The sequence below is a fragment of the Colobus angolensis genome, unplaced genomic scaffold (genome assembly GCF_000951035.1).
Source record: "Colobus angolensis palliatus isolate OR3802 unplaced genomic scaffold, Cang.pa_1.0 Scaffold58, whole genome shotgun sequence".
In the NCBI taxonomy this organism is placed as follows: domain Eukaryota; kingdom Metazoa; phylum Chordata; class Mammalia; order Primates; family Cercopithecidae; genus Colobus; species Colobus angolensis.
Window position 1 is genome coordinate 8,689,987 of NW_012119376.1, and position 24,162 is coordinate 8,714,148.

General features: G+C 40.3%; 1 protein-coding gene across 1 annotated transcript in view; it reads left to right on the plus strand.

Annotated features, from left to right (window-relative positions):
• The window catches only part of MAP3K5 (mitogen-activated protein kinase kinase kinase 5), a 242,708-nt gene that overhangs the window by 209,965 nt on the left and 8,581 nt on the right, over positions 1-24,162 (plus strand). The window contains exons 24-26 of the mRNA XM_011962087.1: positions 4,748-4,933; positions 8,015-8,120; positions 21,264-21,507. Coding sequence (XP_011817477.1) covers positions 4,748-4,933; positions 8,015-8,120; positions 21,264-21,507 — 536 coding nt within the window. The remainder of the gene's footprint in view (positions 1-4,747; positions 4,934-8,014; positions 8,121-21,263; positions 21,508-24,162) is intronic.

Genomic DNA, 24,162 nt, shown 5'->3' on the forward strand with positions numbered 1-24,162 from the left:
ACATATAGTAATAACAGCTAACATTTTCTTTAGGCCAGGTACTATTCTTAGTATTCCATGTGTATTTACTCATTTAATTTTCATGACAGTAGTACTATACCAGTAATTCTATTAGCATCCTCATATCACACATGAGGAAACAGGCACAGGGGACTTGAGTAGTTTGCCAAAGTCATGCAGTCCTAAGTGATGGAGTTAGGATTTTGACCCAGGCAGTTTGGCTCCGAAGTTTTTGCTTTAACCACCACATTGCTCTGCCTTGCTGGTAGGCCTGATGGTGACAAGTGCTAGGAAAAACGTAAAGTGGGGTGGGGGGTAGGCATTGGAGGTAAAGAAGGAAAGTAAATCACCATTAGCCACTGCGGAGTGAAGGTCTCTCCCGTGGACCTTTAAGATGCTTGGTTTTAGGTCAAAAACACATAAAATCCAGGAATTGCCTAAATCTCTACCCCCAAAGAATGTGCTTTTCCAGTACAGGAAATGCCAGCTTGTTGGGGTCTATTCTTTGTCTCCCTGCTGGACCATAGCGCCATCAGGAATAGGACTGCCTTGGTCATCACTTCTGTGACTGTGCTGAAATACTTAAATGTGGGAGTGGTTAGTCATATTCAATTGTTTGGTACCTCCTAGTTTTAAAGTGCATTTGAATGTTCTCTGTAAAAGAAGAAATGAAAGAAAACCTTAAAAGCAACCATCAGAGGCCTTAGTGGACCTGCATGAAGCTACCAGTGAGTACCCGAAACTGCTGAGCAGAATCACATGCTGAATCCATGATGGCCACATGATGGTGGGGGCTCTTCTGACTGTGCTGTTAAGGATGTTGGGAATCCTTTCCTATGACATCAAATGGTGATTCAGTGGTAGAACAGGTCCTGACCCAGGTTGACAGCTGCTACTGCAGGTCATTGGGGCAGTAGAATATAATGGTTAGGAGCTTGGGCTTAGCTTGGATTTCCCTCTGTTTGAGGCCTCGTTCCATTACTTAAAGGCTGTGCAGTTTGGGCAACTGATTTAACCTCTCAGAGCCTGAACTTCCTCATCTATAATGGAGGAGTCTACTTTATAAGGTTGCTATCAGGAGTAATGGAGATTGTGAGTGATTTAAATCATAACAGAAAATATTCCACAACTGTTAACTGTTATTGTTATTATCAAGCAGGCTAGTAATAGTTATCTAAATATCTTTAATTTTTTCTACAATCAATCAGAAATAATTCTTGTCATTGTATTATTTCTAGATATGTATTTATATTTAAGCCTACACTTTATAACAAAACCAAATCTAGATATTGGACAGGTCCTCAAACCTTAAACCATGAAAAGCCTTGCAATCTGTAACGTCCTTCTGAAATCCACTCCTGGTTTTTGAGGAAGGAAATTTAAAGGATGAAAACTGGAGAGCACCTTTGAAGAAGACTCTGTGTATTAGGGTTCTCTAGAGGGACAGAACTAATGGAATATATATACACACACACACACACACACACACACACACACATAAAGAGGAGTCTATTAAGTATTAACTCACATGATCACAAGGTCCCACAATAGGCTATCTGCAGGCTGAGGAGCAAGGAGAGCCAGTCTGGTTCCAAAACTGAAGAATTTTGAGTCCAATATTTGAGGGCAGGAAGCATCTAGCACGAGAGAAAGATGTAGCCTGGGAAGCTAGGTCACTCTCTCCTTTCACATTTTTCTGCCTGCTTATATTCTAGCCACACTGGCGGCTGATGAAATTGTGACCACCCAGATTAAGGGTAGGTCTGCCTTTCCCAGCCCACCAACTCACATGTTAATCTCCTTTGGCAACACCCTCATAGACATACCCAGGATCAATACTTTGTATCCTTCGATCCAATCAAGTAGACACACTCAGTATTAACCATCACACCCTGGTACTAGGAGTACAGGAAATGCATACTGTCAAATCTATGCTGACACTGAGTCAGGCTCACCAGATACTAGCCAAGATGCTTGTTTTTGAAGGCACATGAATGAGTTAACATGGAGAGACAGGAGTCAGAACAGAAATAAACGATGACATAAGTAGATGAAATAGCCTGAGCAGAAAACATTTCCCAGAGTAGAGCATGTTCCTTTGTAGGACAGTGGTACACACATCAAAAAACCAGAAGCAACATGTTTTTCTGTTGTAAAAACAAAGTTAACATCGAAAAAAGATTTGTCATTTGAAGCCTGCTATTGGCAAACATGTTGCAACTGATTTTTTATTAAGAGAACCTTCCAGTTTCTGCATAACTTACATTTTTTTTCTTGAATATATTTTCATGGTGTTATGATTTTGCCTGTGAATCTTCACCTTGGGTACAATTTAGTTTGTGGTAAGGAAAAAAACCAACAAAGTTTATAATGGTTCCAGTGTGATTTTAAAATATTCCTTGAATGACAGCTTTCAAGCTTTTCAGTATAATCTTATCTCATGAAAACATAAACATGAGACCGAGCTTCCAAATGAAAATATATTAAGAGAAAGAACTCAATGGTGCATTTCTTTTTTATTTTAACAGACTCCTAGAAATTATAATCTTCACAGCCCAGTTGAGGAATTTTAATTTTAATGATACAGTAAGAAAATGTACAATATAAAATAAAAATGAGATAATAGTTTCTTAAAGTTTCTTATAGTTTCTTACAGTTAAATGGGAACAAATAACATCCTACTCTGCTTCCTTAAAGAAGCAGTGTGGGCCAAGCATGGTGGCTCATGCCTATAGTCCCAGCACTTTGAGATTACAGCACTCAGGAGGCTGAGGCAGGCAGATCACTTGAGGTCATGAGTTCAAGAGCAGCCTGGCCTACATGGTAAAACCTTAGCTCTACTAAAAATACAAAAGTTAGCCGGACATGACAGGTGCCTGTAATCCCAGCTACTTGGGAAGCTGAGGCAGGAGACTCACTTGAAGTTGGGAGGCAGAGGTTGTAGTGAGCCAAAACGGTCCCACTGCACTCCAACCTGGGCGACAAAGCAAGACTTTGTCCAAAAAAAAAAAAGAAAAGAAAAGAAAAAAAAAGCAGTGTGCCTTGCTCAAAGGAGAAAAGTTCCATTTCAGGTTGGGGAAAGTGGCTCACATCTATAATCCTAGCACTTTGGGAGGCTGAGGTGGGAGGATCACTTGAGCTCAGGAGTTTGAGGCCAGCCTGGGCAACTTAGCAAAACCCAGTCTCTACAAAAAGTTAAAAAACAATTATCTGGGTGTGGTGGCACGTGCCTATAGTGCCTAGCTACTCAGGAGGCTGAGGTGGGAAGAGACCTAGAACCCAGGAATTAGGGGCTGCAGTGAGCTATGATTGTACCACTGCACTCCAGCCTGGGTGACAAAGAGAGGCCCTGTCTCTTAAAAAAAACAAAAAGAAAAATTCAGTTTGAGAAAGAGCATTTGTTTGAACATTGTAATATCTTTTAGTGTAATAAAATAGGCCATCGGTCCATTCTTAGAAGCAATTGCCTCTTTGATGGGTAAGGAGTAGTTTCAAGAATGAAGTTTGAGATCAGCCCCTCTTGGTTTCAAGGAATTGATACACTGTAAGGACAACTGAAGTACCAAGGACATGTTATAGGTAGACACGCATAGCAATAATAAGGGAAGTAGACTCTTAAGGAATTCCAACCATAGTGCCTAGCCAAGTCTCACAGACACTGAAAACAGAATATGAGCCCAAGAAACTTCAAGTCCCCGGAGTTTGCACATCTTTTCTCTGGCTTGGTTGCTGTTGACCCTCTGGGTGCGCATTTCTGTTTTTGTCCACTTCTCCTCTCCCTCCCTGATATGGTTTGGCTGTGTCCCCACCCACATCTCACCTTGAATTGTAATTCCCACAATTCCCATGTGTCATGGGAGGAACCCGGTGGGAGGTGATTGAATTATGGGGGCAGGTCTTTCCTGCGCTGTTCTTGTGATAGTGAATGAGTCTCACAAGATCTGATGGTTTTAAAAAAGGGGAGTTTGCCTGCACAAGCTCTCTCTTCTTGGCTGCTGCCATCCACGTGAGATGTGACTTGCTCCTCCTTGCCTTCTGCCATGAATGTGAGGCTTCCCCAGCCATGTGGAACCGTAAGTCCAATTAAACCTCTTTCTTTTGTAAATTGCCCAGTCTTGGGTGTGTGTTTTCTGCAGTGTGAAAACGAACTAATACACTCCCTACTGTCTTTCTCAATTCCATTGCTTCTGCTTCTTTTCTTATAGTTGGACATATTCATGACCCTGTTTTATAATTTCTCTTTCTGGGCAGACTTTCAGGTTGAGATCCTATAGCTTATTGCTCAAATCTCTTTTTAGTTCCCAATTAAAATTTCTGAAAGAATCTTATGGCCTCAGTCTTTTTGGGCAAAGCTTTGTTATCTGACTGTCATGGCTACTGACCAGCGTGTGGGGCAGGTACCTTTTCTCTCTGATTATTTCTTGGTGTTGGTAGGAGGATTGGAGAGGAGCCATATAGTTTAAAATATGGTCTTTCCTTTGGAGACATTTGGAAGTCCAATTCTTCTCAGAAAGGGGCGTGGGAATTGGATAGGCATGGTGGCTCATACCTGGAATCCCAGCACTTTGGGAAGTAGTGGTAGGAGGCTCGCTTGAGCCCAGGAGTTCGAGACCAGCCTGGGAAATATAGTGAGACCTTGTCTCTACCAAAAGAAAAACAGGCGGGGACAGGGGGTATGGGGATAGGAGTCCCATGGGAGGTATATCCGGCATATGTTGACTGAAGGATTGTTGATTTTTATTCTCAGGGGTCTGAAGAACCGAAACTAAAATGGGAACACATCACAACCCTCATTGCAAGCCTCAGAGAATTTGTGAGATCCACTGACCGAAAAATCATAGCCACCACATTGTCAAAGCTGAAACTGGAGCTGGACTTCGACAGCCATGGCATTAGCCAAGTCCAGGTGGTGCTCTTTGGTTTTCAAGATGCTGTAAGTATGATATTTTGCCAGTGTTTTCCCACACACTAAAATTGGTTAGAAAAATAAGACAAAACATAAGTTCTGTTATTTTTCTTTAAAAATTCCATTGAACTCTGTTCTTTTTGGATGAAAAATGTGAGCTATTCGCCTCTCAGTGTGCTTCTAAGTATCTGATTTGTTGTTTTGTGTGTTTGCATTCCCCAAATTAAAAACACATAAAACCGAATCACCATGGAAAATAACAAAATATTTCCCATGGCTGAACTTCGTTCTTATGAAATTATGTTGGGTCATTGTTTATTTTGACGACTTTAGCAACGTAACACACTTTAGTCATACATTTTCTAATGCTATATGAGAAATGCCATCTAGTGGCCATTGAGAAAAATTTAACAGTACAGATTGAAATGGTCACTGCTGAATAAAAACAGTAATTTTTTTCCCAATTTTTTCTAGTTTTCATACAGAACATTTTTAACATGTTTGTTTCATAAATACCTACTCTGTCCTAGCCAGAAATATACTTTCAGAGTACAGAGCATCACTGATTAAAAATTAAAGCACATGATCTAATGAGAGATTGCTGAGAAATATTCTCTCTAAAATTGAGTTGCTATGCAACACAAACTAAAGCTAGTCTTCTGTAACGGATTCAGAACCCTCTGTCTTATTGTTGGGTGAGACTTATCTGTGGAATTCAGTGCCAAAAAGCCTCAAGCAACCCCCAGAAGACCCTTAGCAAGATATGGGAGACTGAAATAAGAAGGTTCTTGACGGTGGTTGTGGTATAAATCTGGAAGTATAATTTTATTGAAATTCCAAAAATTAATTCAGCCCTAATGTGTGCATTGCTTCTATGTAGAAAATGTCTTGACAATTTTATATGCAACATCAAATGATCCCTGATTTAAAGCCAAATCAGAATCCTTCAATAACCACTAGCATTCTCTGAGACACAGTATAAGCCACGTGGTCTTTATGCTATATTGGGGACAGGGACAAGAGTCTTGACTTGATTGAGGGCATAAGAAATTAAAGCAACTGGCAAAGCCTATCACTAATATTAAATGCTAAAAGCATGCTTATGCTGCAACTAGGGAAACCCAACTGCCTGCAAATAGAGTGAAATAATTTCACTAATTTGCACTTGCCCACACATTTGGCTTCTAGCCTAGAGGTTGGAAAGCAAGTTTGCTGTAGAATTCAGACTGAGACTTATTGGGTTGTACTCCTGGGCCTTGGGCCAGGTCAGACAGACACACACACGCCTGCTCTTACTCATTCACTGTCCAGGATGAGAATGAACCCAAAGTATGGGCCCTATGATGTAATTTGCTATGTAATAAAGAGCTGAAAGGAGCAGGTCATGGTTATAACAGATCCCTCTTCCACCTAATAAGAATGTAAATTCTTTTGAGATGGAGTCTCCCTCTATTGCCTAGGCTGGAGTGCAGTGGCATGATCTCAGCTCACTGCAGCATCTGCCTCCCCGGTTCAAGCAATTCTTGTCCCTCAGCCTCCAGAGTAGCTGGGACTACAGGCACCTGCCACCATGCCCAGCTAAGTTTTGTATTTTTTAGTAGAGATTGGGTTTTGCCATGTTGGCCAGGCTGGTCTTGAACTCTGGCCTCAGGTGATCCGCCCGCCTTGGACTCCCAAAGTGCTGGGATTACAGGGCATGAGCCACCGTGTCCAGCCAGCATATAAATTATTTAAAGAAATGAAGATACCAGGACAAACTCAGCCTGGATGGATTTTCTAGAACAAGTGGGAACCTAGCAAGGGTTTACTTCCTGTGCAACTACTACAAGGAAGTCCTCAAATTGACTCTCTTCCAAACTAGGGGATTTTGATGAAGATGGACCAAGGACAGGCATGAGCAACTGGAGCTCCAGCTCTTGGCATGGGTTTGTGCCTAGGTCACCATCTCCCCAGCCGCAGTAGGAATGGTGATTAAACTTTTGGAGTTTAAATAAAATTATACTTCCATAATCATACTATAGGCACTTAGAGGTATCTAACCAGAGCCCTGTTGGGGAAATAGCCTATTTTTTTAGAGGTCTGTGTGAGCCAACAGGTAGTAGAGTTAACCCAAACTTTAAGTGAGCTTGTCTTAGTCTTATGCTAAAAGCTTGTTTTTAGAAAGATAATGCACATGATAAATAAATACAATGGAATATTATTCAAGCTTAAAAAGGCAAGAAATTCTGACACATGCTACAACATGAATGAAGCTTAGAGATGAAGCCAAGTGAAATAAACCATTCACAAAAGGCCAAATACTGTAATTCCACTTATATGAAGGTACCTATAGTAGTGAAATTTATAAGAGACAAAGTAAAATGCTTGTTTGCAGGGACTGTGGGGAGGGAGAAATGGGAACTTACTGTTTAATGGGTATAGAGTCTTAGTTTTGAAAGATGAAGAGTTCTGTGGATGGATGGCAGTGATGGTAGTACAATAACGTGAATGTACTTAATGCCACTGAACCATATACTTAAAAATGGCTAAGATGGCCAGGCACGGTGGCTCCTGTCTGCAACGCCAGCACTTTGGGAGGCTGAGGCAGGAGGATTGCTTGAGCCCCAGAAGCACAGGTTGCAGTGAGCCATGATCCCGCCACTGCACTCCACCCTGGGTGACAGAGCAAGACCCTGTCTCCAAAGCAAATGAAAAATAATAATAATAATAAATAACTGAAAATAATGAACAATAAGAACAGCCTTTATTTTTATTTAAAGTCTCTTAGACCCTGTCTTCCTCCTTCACCCCCTCCCTCCATCCATTCTGTAGACATCATAAAAGCTAAAAACTGCAGATTCTGAGTCCCAAAGAAGCAACATTCTCATTTGAACCAGACTGTCTTTCACTTAAATAACTTATTTGCTTACATGGGGCTCACTGAACTTTGATTTGAAGTAGCAATTTTTACTTTATTTTCCAATGACATAAATCATTACAAAGAATTCAAGGTGAAGAAACTTTTTAGTTTTTTTTTTTTTTGTAAATGGAACTTCATCCAACTGCTTGGATCAGCTAGGCTATTTGCAATTAAAAATTAAAGTAGGCTAAATATCACTCTCTCTCCAGGTCAATAAAGTTCTTCGGAATCATAACATCAAGCCGCACTGGATGTTTGCCTTAGACAGTATCATCCGGAAGGCGGTGCAGACAGCCATTACCATCCTGGTTCCAGGTCAGAGATATTTAATTACTCTGCACATATTTAGTGCTTGGATATTTTAGATTAGTGTTCATCTGTTATTTCTCATATCACTTTAGTACTTTAAAAACCATAATACCCTTTTTTAAAGAAATATTTTCAATGTCACCAAATAGTACCTATAGTCTGGATAATGGTACACAAAGCAAAATATTTACTAAGAGTGAGGAAGGCTTGCTTCCCCTGTCTTTAAGGAATGTGTTTGGATGTGAAGAGAAAGAGAAAAATATACAGGTGACTCAGATAAATATGCATTTCAAAATATAGATATCTGGACCACAAAACACATTCCTACATCTTTTACCCAGTGGTTCCCAAATCTTCCAGTGTATTGAGCAATTTAAGGAGGCACTGCATAGCTCATTGCATTGAGCAATTTAATTGTCTTTAAAATTACAGCTTTCAAAGCCCCATCTGAGGCCAAATAAGAATCTGCCAGGAATAAAGCCCAGGAATCTGATTTTTTTAAGACTAGTCTTTTAGAGCAGTTTAAGGTTCACAGCAAAATTGAGTGGAAGGTACGGAGATTTTGCACATACCCCTTAGCCTCACACATGCATAGCCTCCTGCATTATCAAGGTCCCCCACAGAGTGGTATATTGGTTACAATCAATGAATCTACATTGACATGTTATTATCACCAAGAATCCATAGTTCATATTAGGGTTCAGTCTTGGTGTTGTACATTCTCTAGGAATTCTACATATATAATAACACATATCCACCATTATAGTATAATAAATAATATTTTCACAGCCCTAAAAATCTTCCATGTCCCGCCTATAAGAACCTGATTTTAATACAGCTCCTAGGTCATGTTGATGCACAGCCAAATTTGGAAATCACTGGTCTAGACACAGCCCCAGCTATGTTGGCAGTGAAATACAACAGGGTAGTGTTGATGAAACAAGGCTTTTTAGCATACACTAAGTGTATACTTTTGAATACACTAAGTGAGGAGTGTATTCATACTCTAAGGCAAAACTTCCAACATGTTTTGATAGTCTACCCATTAACAAAAAAATTGTAGGCAAAGCTCTTCCACCCTGTGTGTGTTGGGGTGGTGGGTGGATGCATGGATGAGTATGTAGGTAGGTAGAAAGAAAGAGCAGTTGACCAATTGATAGATGGATAGATACAGATTTATATATATCTATATAAATAAATTAGAAACATGTTCTGTTGTACTAATTTGTACCTATATTATAAAGCATTCTGAAATATAAATTTAAAAGGATAAGATCAATATGAAATATTTTCATTTTAGTTTTCTTTTCTTTTTCCTTTTCTTTCCTTCTTTTTTTTTTTTTTTTATAAGTAGAGACAAAGTCTCACTCTTGCCCAGGCTAGTCTCAAATCCCTGGGCTCAAGCTGTCCTCCCGCCTCAGCTTCTCAAAGTGCTGTGATTATCAGCATGAGCTGCTGCACCTGGCCCTGAAATATTTTTAAATTAAAATTATTTATAAATGGTACTACAAACTTTTAAGTTCAGGCCAACCCTTCTGAGTTGTGGAATTCCCTTTCTTCTCATAGAACACTTGAGTGTTTGACATGAGAGGGAGAGCATCCGTGTCAATCTTTATGTTAAACATTAGTCAACATTAGGTTATTTCTTATGTAAGAAAGAAACAGAAGTTCTGCTATCCCCGAACATGTTATTCTACCTGGAACACACCTCCACCCCACGTCTCCTGTCCTGTGGCTTGCATCTTTGCATTCTTCAGGCCACTGAGAGTCTGGACCTATCACCAAATCTAAAGTAGGCTTCCTCTGTTATTCTCTCTCCTTGGAAATGGTTTTCACCAATTTGTGATGCCACAATCTGAAACTACTTTTGTTTCTAGTTTAATAGCTGTTACCCTCACCAGAGGGTAACTGTTTCTGGTTTATTTTATTCTGAGCCTAGCATATTGTCCAGCACAGTGTATGGAAAACAGTGGACCCCTGATTCATATTTGGTTGAAACAGTAAGTAAATGAGTTTCACCTGATTATAACAAATTAGGGGCCGGGTGCGGTGGCTCATGCCTGTAATCCCAGCACTTTGGGAGGCCGAGACGGGCGGATCACGAGGTCAGGAGATCGAGACCATTTTGGCGAACACGGTGAAATCTCGTCTCTACTAAAAATACAAAAAAATTAGCCAGGCGTGGTGGCAGGCGCCTGTAGTCCCAGCTATTCAGGAGGCTGAGGCAGGAGAATGGCGTGAACCCAGGAGGCAGAGACTCTGTCTCAAAAAAAAAAAAAATTTGGATGGAAATTTTGTATAGTGTAGAAACTTAGAAAAAAAATTATAGAGAGGCTTTGAAGGACATGATTAGTAGTTGGATGTGAACCTAAGAAATTCATGCTTTAAGGAAGTCAAACAATACTTTTCTTCAGATGCTTTATCATTAGGATAAGGCTGGTTGTATGGAATGTGCTATAGAGGGGTTAGATATTCAAAAGATCTACAGGATAAAGGGGGAATAGTGTGTATCACTGAAAGGGAGAGGTATGGGCCGTGAGTTAAATACAGTAGCACCCTAAATTAAGGACACCTAAATGAAGAAAGGAAAAAGAGAATATATTTTGAAACAACTTAAATAGCATATAAATGATCTGTTTACTTAATTTAAAGAAAAACAAAAAACTTCCTTTTAGTAATGATTACCTAATGTAATGTGGTATCCAGAATAGAAAATGAACATTAGTGAAAAACTGAGAATCTGAGTGAAGTCTGCAGTTTAGCTAATAGTATTGTACCAACGTTAATTTAATCATTCTGAAAAACATGCCATAGTTATGTAAGATATATTAGGAAGAGCTGTGTGGATGGTATACAGGAATTCTTTGTACTATCTTTGCAATGTTTCCATGAATCTAAAATTCTTCCAGAATAGAAAGTTTAAAAAGCAAAAGTAACTGTAGGTGAAACTCTGTTAGGTTTAGGGAGAACAGCAGGGAGGCTGCAGAGGGAGCTGTCCTTGCACGAGTATCCCAGGAATGGACACTGCTGTGATCAACTATGTGTGGAACAAGGCACATTGTTTATTAAAAGTGTTTGCTAAATAAAAAATGCCCGTCATCACTGGCCATCAGAGAAATGCAAATCAAAACCACAATGAGATACCATCTCACACCAGTTAGAATGGCAATTATTAAAAAGTCAGAAAACAACAGGTGCTGGAGAGGATGTGGAGAAATAGGAACACTTTTACACTGTTGGTGGGACTGTAAACTGGTTCAACCATTGTGGAAAACAGTATGGCGATTCCTCAAGGATCTAGAACTAGATGTACCATATGACCCAGCCATCCCATTACTGGGTATATCCCCAAAGGATTATAAATCATGCTGCTATAAAGACACATGCACACGTATGTTTATTGCGGCACTATTCACAATAGCAGACTTGGAATCAACCAAAATGTCCATCAGTGACAGACTGGATTAAAAAAATGTGGCACATATACACCATGGAATACTATGCAGCCATAAAAAAGGATGAGTTCGTATCCTTTGTAGGGACACGGATGCAGCTGGAAACCATCATTCTCAGCAAACTATCGCAAGAACAGAAAACCAAACACTGCATGTTCTCATAGGTGGGAATTGAACAATGAGATCACTTGGACTCTGGAAGGGGAACATCACACACCAGTGCCTATTATGGGTAGGGGGGAGGGTGGAGGGATTGCATTGGGAGTTATACCTGATGTAAATGACTAGTTGATGGGTGCAGCACACCAACGTGGCACAAGTATACATATGTAACAAACCTGCACGTTGTGCACATGTACCCTAGAACTTAAAGTATAAAAAAAAAAAAAAGGACTTTGTCCTTCCACCATGAAATTGGTTTCTTTGAGGCCACTAGGAGTTTCTGATTTCAATTGAAGTTACTGTTTAAAAACATTCATTTTTGAAAAGTGGAAATTTTAGAGGAGAATTACATGGGGACAGTACTTTTTGTATTTCCCCCAGGATAAGAGAAATCCATACACACTGTATACCAATATATAAATGATGAAATATGTGGACAAGATGAAGTGATGTCAGTCATTCAACAATTCCATGAAATTTCTCAATGTCCTGAAAGATTTTGTTATGCAATTAAGATATAAAGAAACTACATGAAAAACAGATGGTCTTCAAATGCCCCTGATAAAAATTCCTTTTAGACATACTACAGTTAACCTGCCATTTCAGAAGACACGCGAAAGAAGACCACAAATTTTAAAAAGTATACCATCGCTAGTACAATCATGCATTGCTTAACGACAGGGCTATGTTCAGAGACATGCGTCCTTAGGCAATTTTGTCATTGTGCAAACATCCTAGAGTGGACTTACACAAACTTAGATGGCAGAGCCTACTAGATGCCCAGGCCGTATGGTATGGCCTGTTGCTCCCGGGCTACAGATTTGTATTGTGTGTTACTATACTGAATATTGTGGGCATATTAACACAGTGGTAAGTGTTTGTGTGTCTAAACATACAAAAGGTATAGTAAAATACAGTATTATAGTCTTATGGGACCCCTGTAGTATATGCGATGCATCCTTGACTGAAATGTTATTATACAGCATATGATTGTAGATTCATTTCCTAGATCTGCCAGCTGAGAAGACCCAGATCTTGGTTTCTAAATGCCATTCTTCAATAAAAGGAATTGGGTCTCCTTGGAGCAGTGGTTGATTCTGGGCTGGAGGCAGGGTAAATAAAAGATAAGATTGTAGCTGGGCATGGTGTCTCACCCCTGTACTCCTAAGGCTTTATGAGGCCAAGGCAAGAGGATCACTTGAGGCCAGGAGTTGGAGACCAGCCTGGCTAAAATATCAAGACCCTGTCTCTAAAAAAATAAAAATAAATTAGCCAGACATAGTGGTGCATGCCTATAGCTACTTGGGAGGCTGAGGTGGGAGGATCGCTTGAGCCCAGGAGATAGAGGCTACAGTGAGCTATGATTGCACCACTGTACTCCAGCGTGGGTGACAGAGTGAGACCCCATGTCATAAATAAATAAATAAATAAATAAATACCTGCCAGAAATAAGAAAGTGTCAAAAAGGATGGAGATTTATTGAAAGGATACTACAGCCAACCTGAAAATGTTCCAAATAGTCTAAGCCAGAACAATCCGAACAATAAAATAATGATCATATTGGATTATAGATTATAGAATAAAATAAGCATCCATGAGTCCATATTAATATAAATAATTGAATAAATAAATATATAGATGAGAAAGGTTAGCTTTTTGTTATAGTAGAATTGCGATTGATAAATGAAAATGAATGAGGAAACAGAAAATCACCAGTAGACAAACACCACAGTAATAATTATTGCAGGCAAGGACCATCAATGACTGCTAAAGTAGGCAAAAGAATGAGGAGAAACAGGATATGTGAATGGTTTTCAAAGTGTCTCCCCACAAGATATTTACTAACTACCAAGAGAAAACAGTAATTTTACAGTGAAGGAATGTGGTAGACACCCCCTCAACCAAATGATCAAGGTAAGCATCACTACTAAGAAGACATGTCAGTGTCATGTACCTCCTGATAGGATGCCCTGAGAAGGACACAGCATCACACTGTGGTGGTCTTGCCAAAAATACACAGCCCCAACCTCATCACAGTAAGACATCAGTGAACCTCAAATAAAAGACATTGTACAAAAACCTGACCAATACTCCTCAAAAGGATGAAGGTCATGAGAAATAAAGAAATACTGGTTACATATTGGAAGAGACTGAGGTGACGTGACAACTAATTATAATGAGGGATCCTTGATCAGACAAAGGACATTGGTAGGCAAACTGGTGAGATTCAAATAATGTCCATAGATTAGTTAATAGTATTGTATCAAAGCCGGGCGTGGTGACTCACATCTATAATCCCAGCACTTTGGGAGGCGGAGGTGGGAGGATTGCTTGAGCCTAGAGTTTGAGATCACCCCAGGCAGTGTGGCAAAACCCCATCTCTACATAAAAAATACAACAATAAGTCAGGCATGGCGGTGTGTGCCTGTGGTCCCAGTTACTAGGGAGGCTGAGGCGAGAGGATAAGCTGAGCCCAGGAGGTCAAGGCCACAGTGAGCTGAGATTGTGCCACTGTACTCTGGCCTGGGGGGACAGAGTGAGACCCTGTCTCAAAAAAAAAAAAAAAGTATTGTATCAATGTTAATTTCCTGGTTTTGATAATAGTGCTAGAGGTATATAAACTGTTAAGGTGAGGGCAAGTGGCTGAAGGCTATACAAGAACTCTCTGTACTATTTTTACAACTTCTCTGTTATCCTAAAATTATTTCAAAATAAAAAGTAAAAAAAAAAAAGTATTTAATCTTTTTTCCAAAAGGAGCACACAGAACAGAGAGTACAGTACAAGTCCCTTAAGAATTTGTTTTTTCTCAAACTGTTTTCTCGCTTGTCATCAAGAATCAACTTTTAAATTATTGGCAGCATTAGTCCTCTAGTACAGTCTGCTTGTGGGTGACTAGATGCAGTAATGCTGAGCACAGAGACTATGATGGCAGTGCTAAGGTAAGAGTATTGATAATGTAAGCATTCTTCCTATATTAACAATAATTGTTAAAAGCTGCTTCAAGCACTTGATATTGCCACCAGTTGTTAAACTGAATCAAGCACGTGCTCCAAGTTCACATTAATGTGAATTGAACAGCATTGTGTACATACAAGGAGCTTCATGCAAGTGTGATACACTGCACTCACAAGTATTATGATCTTACTAAGCATTAGAAATACCCTGTGTTAAAGCAGCTGGGTCTAGGCCAAGTGTGGTGGCTCATGCCTATAATCCTAGCACTTTGGGAGGCCAAGGCGGGCAGATCACATGAGGCCAGGAGTTTAAGACCAGCAACATGGTAAAACCCTGTCTCTACCAAAAATGCAAATATTAGCCAGGTGTGGTGGTGCATGCTTATAATCCCAGCTACTCAGGAGGCGGAGGCAGGAGAATCGCTTGAACCTGGGAGGCAGAGGTTGCAGTGAGCTGAGATTGTGCCACCGCACTCCAGCCTGGGTGACAAAGTGAGAGTCCATCTCGAAAACAACAACAACAACAAAAAAAAAGAAATGAAAAGAAAAAGAAACTTGGTCTAGTTATTTTCCTCTGGGGAAGTAACCATTTGGGTGGGAATAGTTTTGTTGTTGATCTCATCATGCTGGTTTGGAAATAATGCACTGGCTCCACTTTCCCATTCATAGGCTTTAAGGCCCCCTTGAGTCCCAATGTTTCTCCTGACACATGGCTTTCTCCTGACAGTCTCCTCTGCTTTACATTGTTCCCAGAGGGTCCTGGGCCACCGTTCGAGCTTCCTTCTCTCAAATACCTCTCCCTCTTTCTCTATCAAGCCAAGGCTCCCCTCCTCCATCCAGAACTCTGCGTAGGCCCTTCAGCCTCTATGAATCCCTCAGTGAGTAAGGGAACTACCACTGGATTTAGTCATTGCAAATGTACTTTATTTACCCCTTAGCACCCTTACTACATGTATGTGTTAGGGTTCTTCAAAGAAACAGAACCAGTAGGATACATAGAGATATATAAGAGAAGATTTATTATGGGTATTGGCTCATGTGATTATGGAGGCTGAGAAGTTCCACCATATAACATCAGTAAACTGGAGAACCAAAAAAGCTGGTGGTATAATCAGTCTGACTCCAAAGGCCTGAGAACCAGGGGAGCTGACTGTAATTGAAGGCCTGAGAACCAAGAGCTCCGATATCCAAGAGCAGGAGAAGGTGGATGTCTCAGCTCAAGAAGAGAGAAAGAGAATTCACCTTTTCTGCATCTTTTTGTTCTATTCAGGTCCTCAGTGGATTGGATGATGCCTTACCACAATGGAGAGGGCCATCTTCTTTACTAAGTGCATTGATTCAAATGCTAATCTCTTCTGGAAACACCCTCACCCCTCACAGACACATCCAAAATAATGTTTACCAGCTATCTGGCCATCCTTAGCCCAGTCAAGTTGACATATAAAATTAACCATCTCAATATACATGTGAATTATATATATAACTAGGTCTATACCTGAGATAATCTGAGATATTTGTAGCTGTATTCATTTGCACTTATAATTTCATGTTATATTTGCCTGTGCTCTCAGCACTCTTCTGTATATTTGCCCTAATTCTCCTTTAGATTGTCATCTCTTTGAGAAAAAGGACCAGATGTTCTATGTCATTTGCATATTTTACAATGTCTAATCCGATGACATGCACTCAGGGAGCCACCATGAAAGACCAAAATAACAAAGCACTGCATGAACTTACAATTTTCTACTTTCTTTAAATTATTTCAGAGAATTTTTAATGTCATATATACATATGTAAAATGATAATTTTAAGTTTACAGAATTAAGAGGATATTTAAATATAATAGGATCAGAAATTTTCCTTCCCTTAAAGTGAGATTATAGTCAACAGGACTACAAACCTTTTTACATTATTTAAAAATTTCAGTTTAGGGCCGGGCACAGTGGCTCACGCCTGTAATCCCAGCACTCTGGGAGGCCAAGGCAGGGGATCACCTGAGGTCAGGAATTCGAGACCACCCTGGCCAACATGGAGAAACCCCATCTCTACAAAAATACAAAATTAGCCAGGCAAGGTGGCGCATGCCTGTAATCCCAGCTGCTCAGAAGCCTGAGGCAGGAGAATCGCTTGAACCCAGGAGGTGGAGGTTGCAGTGAGCCAAGATCGTGTCATTGTGCTCCAACCTGGGCAACAAGAACAAAACCCCGTCTAAAAAAACAAAAACAAAAATTCAGTTTAGAAATCATAACAGAAATGTAAGAATAATTATAGAAAGTTTTAAAAGGTCTAATCTTGTCCTCTAATTTAATCTAGAATCATACTTTCTTAAATTATTTTTAAATTACTTTATTGCTTTCTAAATACAAATAACCCTAGTAGGAATACCCTTCCATTCTGCCAACAGTTTTTGAAGACGTAATATGTTTAGCCCCTGCAATCAGTGCTGGGTTTACAAAACTAAAACACATGATTTTGACTTACTCCTACTACACTATCAATACATTAAGAAATGGGATTTTGGAATAAGAGATGAGATAGAGCAGAGGTGATGTTTGGTTAGCCTTAAGAGTTAAAGCGTGAGGACATGGAAAAATTGGAATCCTTGCACACTGTTGTTGGGAATGTAAAATGATACAGCTACTATGGAAAACAGTATGATGGCACCTCAAATTAAAAATAGAAGCAAGCACCCTTGTGAACCAGCAATTTCTCTTCTGGGTATATATTCAAAAAAACTAAAAGAAGGATTTCAAAGAGACATTTGCACATTCATATTCATAACAGTACTATTTACAGTTGCCAAGAGGTGGAAGCAACCCAAGTGTCTGGCAACAGATGAATGGATAAACAAAATGTGGTGTATACATATAATGGAATATTATTCAGTCTTAGAAAGGAAGGAAATTGTGACCCATGCTACAACATGGATAAACCTTGAGGGCATTATGCTAAGTAAAATAAGCCAGTCACAAAAAGACAAATAGTATATGATTCCATAATTTTACGGCTTTTTCACTCCTGTAGTTCAGCAAGTGGGAGGGAGTAGCACCCAGTGGCTTCTTCTCTCCCATTGTTCGGCAAGTGGGAGGGAGTGTTACAGCTCTATTACTCCTGCCGCCCACAGGTTGGTGAGCAGGAGTGCTACATCCCTTTCAATCCCACAGTTCAGTGAGTTCTGGGTTCTTGTCCCATGACCAAGAGGAATAAGGTACACAGACATTGGAGAGTGAGTAAAGCAGAGTAGAATTTAATTGAGTGACAGAAAGAAAGTTCTCAGCCTTGAGAGGGGACCTGAAATTGGGTAGCCATCTGTGAGGCTGAGTCTGGGGGTTTTATGGGCTTAGAATGGGGGCGGGGTGCATGCTGATTGGTTCATGGGTGGTCTTGGAAAAAGCACAACTTGATTGGTTAAAAGGCATCATTCAGAAGGAAGCAATTTTGAGAGAGTGGGTAAGATGGGGATAGAAGTTCTGACTCTGGTTGTGGACTGTCTCCGGAATTGGCAGCTTGCTTCTCAGGCTTTAAACTGTCCTTGGCTTTAAGGTCAGGTTTCGCTGGAGACCGATCCCTGTCTGCCTAGGAATTTGTCTGTCTCCTCTCACTATAAATGTGAGGTATCTAGAGTAGTCAAATTCATAGAAACAGAAAATAGAATGGTAGTTTCCAGAAACTGAGGAGAAGGAGTAATGGGGAGTTGTTGATGGGTAGAGTTTGAGTTTTGCAAAATGAAAATGTTCTGGAGATTGGTAGCATAGCACTGTTAGTATACTTAACACTACTGAACTGTGTACTCAGAAATGATTAAGATGGTAAAATTTCTGTCATGCACTTTTAAAAACCACTATACAGAATTTTAAAGGAGGGATAAAGCAAGCCAGGTCTGTGTAAACCAGGCTTTGAAGAAGGACACTCTAGTTTTTGTTACAATCAAAAGATGATGAGTTCTCTTTAGATTGTTGAATTTAAGGTGCCTACTCAACAGTAATGTCCAGGATGTTCTAGATGTAATAGGACTGGGGCTAGAGGTGTAGAGTTTGTCATCCACACGTCAGAAGTACTTAACCTTCATGGATTTGAATGAGCTCATCTATGGAGCAAAAGTAGAAACATAAAAAAGTGAAGGATAGAACCCCAGGTTCCAGCTTAAAAAGGGGGCAGGTAGTAGATAAAAAGGCTCTGAAGAAGAGAAATAGCAGCCAGAGATTTAGAGGAAAATACTGTTCACAGATCAAGTAGGGTAAAGATAAAAGTCACCTAGAGGATTTGGCTGGTGGGACTTTGATGACCTTGCCAAAGTGCCCATATAAGAATGGTGGGATGGGGTCCTCCATTGCTCCCACTGGACTCCCCTCCTCTACACAGGGGCTCTTAACCTGTGGTTCATGAACTTGGGAGAAGCTTCAGGAATCTGTGCAAATATAGCAAAATCTAGGTAAAACCAGGAAATCTAAGCAAAATGTTGCATGAATGTGTTTTTCTTCTGGGGAGAGTTTTTATGACTTTCATCAGATTTTTAGTAGGTTCCGTGATCTGATAAATGTTCTATGTGCCAGAGTATATGGAGTCAAAATTCAATATTTCTGCTACCTTGATTTCACTTAAATTATGACTGTAATTCCTTTTTGTGGACCAAGTTTAAGGATTTAATCACAATTTATAATATTTTTTCTTATGGGAAAATATTGTTAATAAAAAATAGCCAAACTCTGTATACTATTTAGAAGTTTATTCTGAGCCAAATATGAGTGACTATGGCCTGTGACAGAGCTTCTGGAGGTCCTGAAAACATATGCCCAGGACAGTTGGGTTATAGCTTGGTTGCATACCTTCTACGGAGACAGAAGTTACAGGCAAAGACATAAATCAATATATGTAAGGTAGATATTCAGCCCAGCAAGGCAGGACATCTGGCAGGGATTGGGAGGTGGGGAGGTGGTTGGGGTCCCAGGTCATAGGTAGATTCGAAGATTGGCAGTTGGTTGAAAGAGTTAAGCTTTGCCTGAAGAGTTGAAGTCAGCATAAAGAAATGCTTGAGTTAAGATAAAGGCTATTGTGGAAGCCAAGGTTCTTATTATGTAGATGAAGCCCCTAAGTAGCAAACTACAGAGAGAATAGATGGTAAAATCTCTTATTGGACCTTAAGAAGTGTCAGACTTTTAGTTGAATCTCTCCTGGATCAGGAAAAGACCTGGAAAGGGAAGGGATTGTCTACAGAATGCAGATTTCCCTCACAAGTGATGACTTTGCAGGACCATTCCAAAATGTCAAATAAATATATTTTGGGGCAAAATACTGTGACTTCCTTTATGGCCTGTTGTTTGTCATGGGATACTATACTAGAGTCAGGTTGGAATTTGATATCTTATTGCTACAAAGAGTCTGTTTTGTCAGCCTTATCATCTTTATTTTAATGGTATTGCTGCTCAGTCGTGTTTAAACTCCAAAGAGAGGAGGTATAACAAGGAATATCTGACCTTTCTTCCCATCATGGCCTGAGCTAGTTTTTTCAGGTTTTCTTGGGGATCCCCTTGACCTGGGGGTAGGTGGTTCTTCAGTCAGTTGGGGGGCTTAGAATTTTATTTTTAGTTTACAGTATCATCCAAGTTTTTTGTTTGTTTGTTTGTTTGGAGACAGAGTCTTGTTCTGTTGCCCAGGCTGGAGTGCAGTGCCACGATCTCCGCTCACCACAGCCTCTGCCTCCTGGGTTCAAGTGATTCTCCTACCTCAGCCTCCCAAGTAGCACGCCACCATGTCTGGCTAATTTTTGTATTTTTAGTAGAGGTGGGATTTCACTATGTTGGCCAGGCTGGTCTCAAACTCCTGACCTCATGATCTGCCCTCCTTGGCCTCCCAAAGTGCTGGGATTACAGGCATGAGCCACTGTGCCCAGCCACAATATCATCCAAGTTCTAAACTGACAGGCAGATGATCTCATGTTATACAGTGTGTTTAAATTGGAAACTTGTAGCTTCTGTAGTTTAAATTTCAATGGTTAGTCAACAGGTTAGAGGAGAACACGCACTAGAAATCAGCCTAATAGTCAAAGAGAGATAGTCTTACTAACATACCAGCCTGTGTGTGGCATTTTCAGCACCTGCTCTGCATCCCCTTACATTTTGGATGTTATAGGCAGAAAGGATTCTGCATACTCACTTGTGTTTACATAATCTCTGTATATCTCAGTTTCGTTATCTGTAAGCAAGTTAATAGTTGCCAGATATTGTGTAATCTGAAAATGAACTTTACTTGTATAAACATTTTTAAATATTCTTAAAGGGTTTTTATATCTTTGCCTTTCTTTCAGATTTCTAGCATTTTCCCCACATATGTGCAATGTGAATATGTATTGATCATTCTTGAATTAGATCATTCTGTTTGAATTAGATCATATCTTGTGAATTTTGCAAGTTCAATAGAAGAACAAATCTGAGTGCTCAGAAATCCATCCTCACTTTTGGAAAAGCAGTTTGGAATATATCTTATTGATGGTGGGGCAGGAGGGTAGCACTCATATCTGAAGAAATTAAGGCAATGAGTCATATTTTATAAACACTACTATTGATATTATGCCAAACAGAACTAAGGCCACATTTCAGCCTTGCATCTGAGAGTGATACTGCTGATCAAGAAGACTTGGATGTGGAAGATGACCATGAGGAACAACCTTCAAATCAAACTGTCCGAAGACCTCAGGCTGTCATTGAAGATGCCGTGGCTACCTCAGGCGTGAGCACGCTCAGTTCTACTGTGTCTCATGATTCCCAGAGTGCTCACCGGTCACTGAATGTACAGCTTGGAAGGATGAAAATAGAAACCAATAGGTAAGTCCTACACTAAAATGTGTTGGTTTCTTTTCTTTTACTTTTACTAAAGAGCATGTATTTTTGGTCTACAGAATATGATTCCCTTATCCCATTCGTGGAAACCTGATTGAATGCCTTTCTTTATAAAACAAGAGAGGTTTAGTTTAGCCTCTTTTGTCAAATACCACTTTCTGCCTCTACCAATTTTTTTTTTTTTTTTTTTTTTTTTTGAGACGGAGTCTTGCTCTGTCGCCCGGGCTGGAGTGCAGTGGCGGATCTCAGCTCACTGCAAGCTCCGCCTCCCGGGTTTATGCCATTCTCCTGCCTCAGCCTCCCAAGTAGCTGGGACTACAGGCGCCCGCCACCTCGCCCGGCTAGTTTTTTGTATTTTTTAGTAGAGACAGGGTTTCACCGTGTTAGCCAGGATGGTCTCGATCTCCTGACCTCGTGATCCGCCCGTCTCGGCCTCCCAAAGTGCTGGGATTACAGGCTTGAGCCACCGCGCCCTGCCGCCTCTACCAATTTAAGCCTTTTTCAGCAGCATTTGATTACTTCTTCATCTCCAAGTGCCCTAAGATTTTTCCAGTAGCTTCGTTAATAGCCTCATGGACTGTCTAAGAAACAGGCTCAGAGCAGCATGTACCTTCCGGTAGATAGCTGAAAGAACAGAAAGCTCATGTTTTTGAAAGCCCAGTCAAGTTCTTATAGGAGAGGAAGATTACTGAGGTCGAGGGAACAAAACTAATTAATGGTGCTAAAGATTTGTATTTTAGAACCTAAAAAGGAAGATAGTTGACCACATTTATGATTCTGTTTTTGATATACTGTAACATATCTGGAGTATAATTTGCCTTTGATAATTTGGTAGCATAGAACCCACAAGATCAGATTATTAAGTTAACAGCAAATGTTTCCTGTTCTTCGCAGATGTTGTGGGTACAGTTCAAGGTCTGAATTTTTATGATTTGTAGCTTCCTGTGCTGCCTACAGTTGACATGTGGGAAACTAACTTTATTACTCTGGGTTTGCATTAAAAACTTTTTTTTTTAAGTGAATCAATAACAGTTGTTCAAATATTTAGAAACCTTAATTGAAAATTCTAGTTGTTCACCAGGGAGATTAAAAATACCTTATTTCCAGTCATAAAGTTTAGCTTTTTAAAGGCAGGCTTGTATACCAAAATGAGTACAAGTGGTAAAAGCTCATCCTATATTCAGAAACATGAGATTTGGTTGCATGGTTAAGTAAATCCGTATAGACACATCTTCTATGATGTGCATAGAGCAGTCTTATTTTAATAAAGGGAGTTGCCTCTTTGACTTTCATATCCCAATTTTGTCCGCTGAAACCCAGCTCTTGCCATCTCTACTATTTAGTGGTAAAGAACTTAGGTCTTTTCTCTTCTGAGACTTCATGGAAATCTTGGTTTCCCTCATTCCTCCTCTTCTCAAGCAAGAGTCCAGGGATAACACCCCATCATTATGGAAGTTGTCTGATAGTCTAGGTTACTCTCTGTTGCCCAGTCCTAAGTGGTGGTGTTTTTTGGACTCCTGCTGTGATCTCTGGAGGAGGAAAGTTCACTCATTACTGATTTGGTTGACCCCTTCCCACCCACGACTTCTGGTTAGAATTACACAGATAGTAAAGCTACTTTGTTTACCAAAGAGCTGGTACATCTGCTTTTCTGGTCCTGAAACCTCCTGTCTACACACCCGGCAATGTCAATAGGACCTGCCTCTCCTAATGCAGCCTAGACACAACTCCTTTCCCTTCTCTCCTTGGCCTATTTGGTTGGCGTTGTGCTCACCACCCTGGCGCCACTGTCTGTCTACCACGCTTGGGCCATCTGCAGTCCCTGAGGGCTTCCGGCTGCTTTCTTCACAGCTTCCCCCTTTCTCTTCTGAGGGTCTCTTTGTTCTAGCTGAGGGCCTGCTTCTCACATCTGCCCATCTCTGTTGAAAAGACTAGCATTTACCCACATTTCTTTATTACATTAGTACGTAACTGCAGTTTTCACAACCCACACATTTTTGCTTTTTCCTCTACATATTTACATTTAAATCTGTGAAATCTACAGATAATCAGCCTCGTTTTTCCTTTTTCAGTAATATCTCCCACGGCTCTCCATCACCTGCAGAAAAGTGACATGAGGGACGATGTTTGCTTCATCCTTGATTTGAAGAAAGGACAGCTGCTTTAGTACAAAAACCAAGTAATCGAAACAAGGGACCAGTCCTGTCCATGTTGGTCCTTCTAATTTTCAGTTGAATACTACCTGAAATATAAAGGCATACCTACTGCAAAATGAATCTAGAGGAAATGGTACTGTGTTTTTAGGAAAGGTTGTAGCTGTCATATTAAAAATTGTAAGCTTAGAATATTTAGGATGATCTCTGATGAAGGGAAATCAGGTTTATCCTGCTCGGAGGATCACCTGACCCAAGAGGTTGAGGCTGCAGTGAGCCATGATTGCACCATTGCGCTCCAGCCTGGGTGATACAGCAAGACCCTGCCTCAAAAACAAAAACAAAAACAAAAGCCTATCTCAAGAGGAGCTGCCTGTTTATCTAATTTCCCCATCCTGCAGTTCTGGAATTACCCACCACTCCTGCCCATCCAAGGTTAAAAATTGACCTCATGGCAGATCTTGCCATACTTTTTTGGAACAGAAAG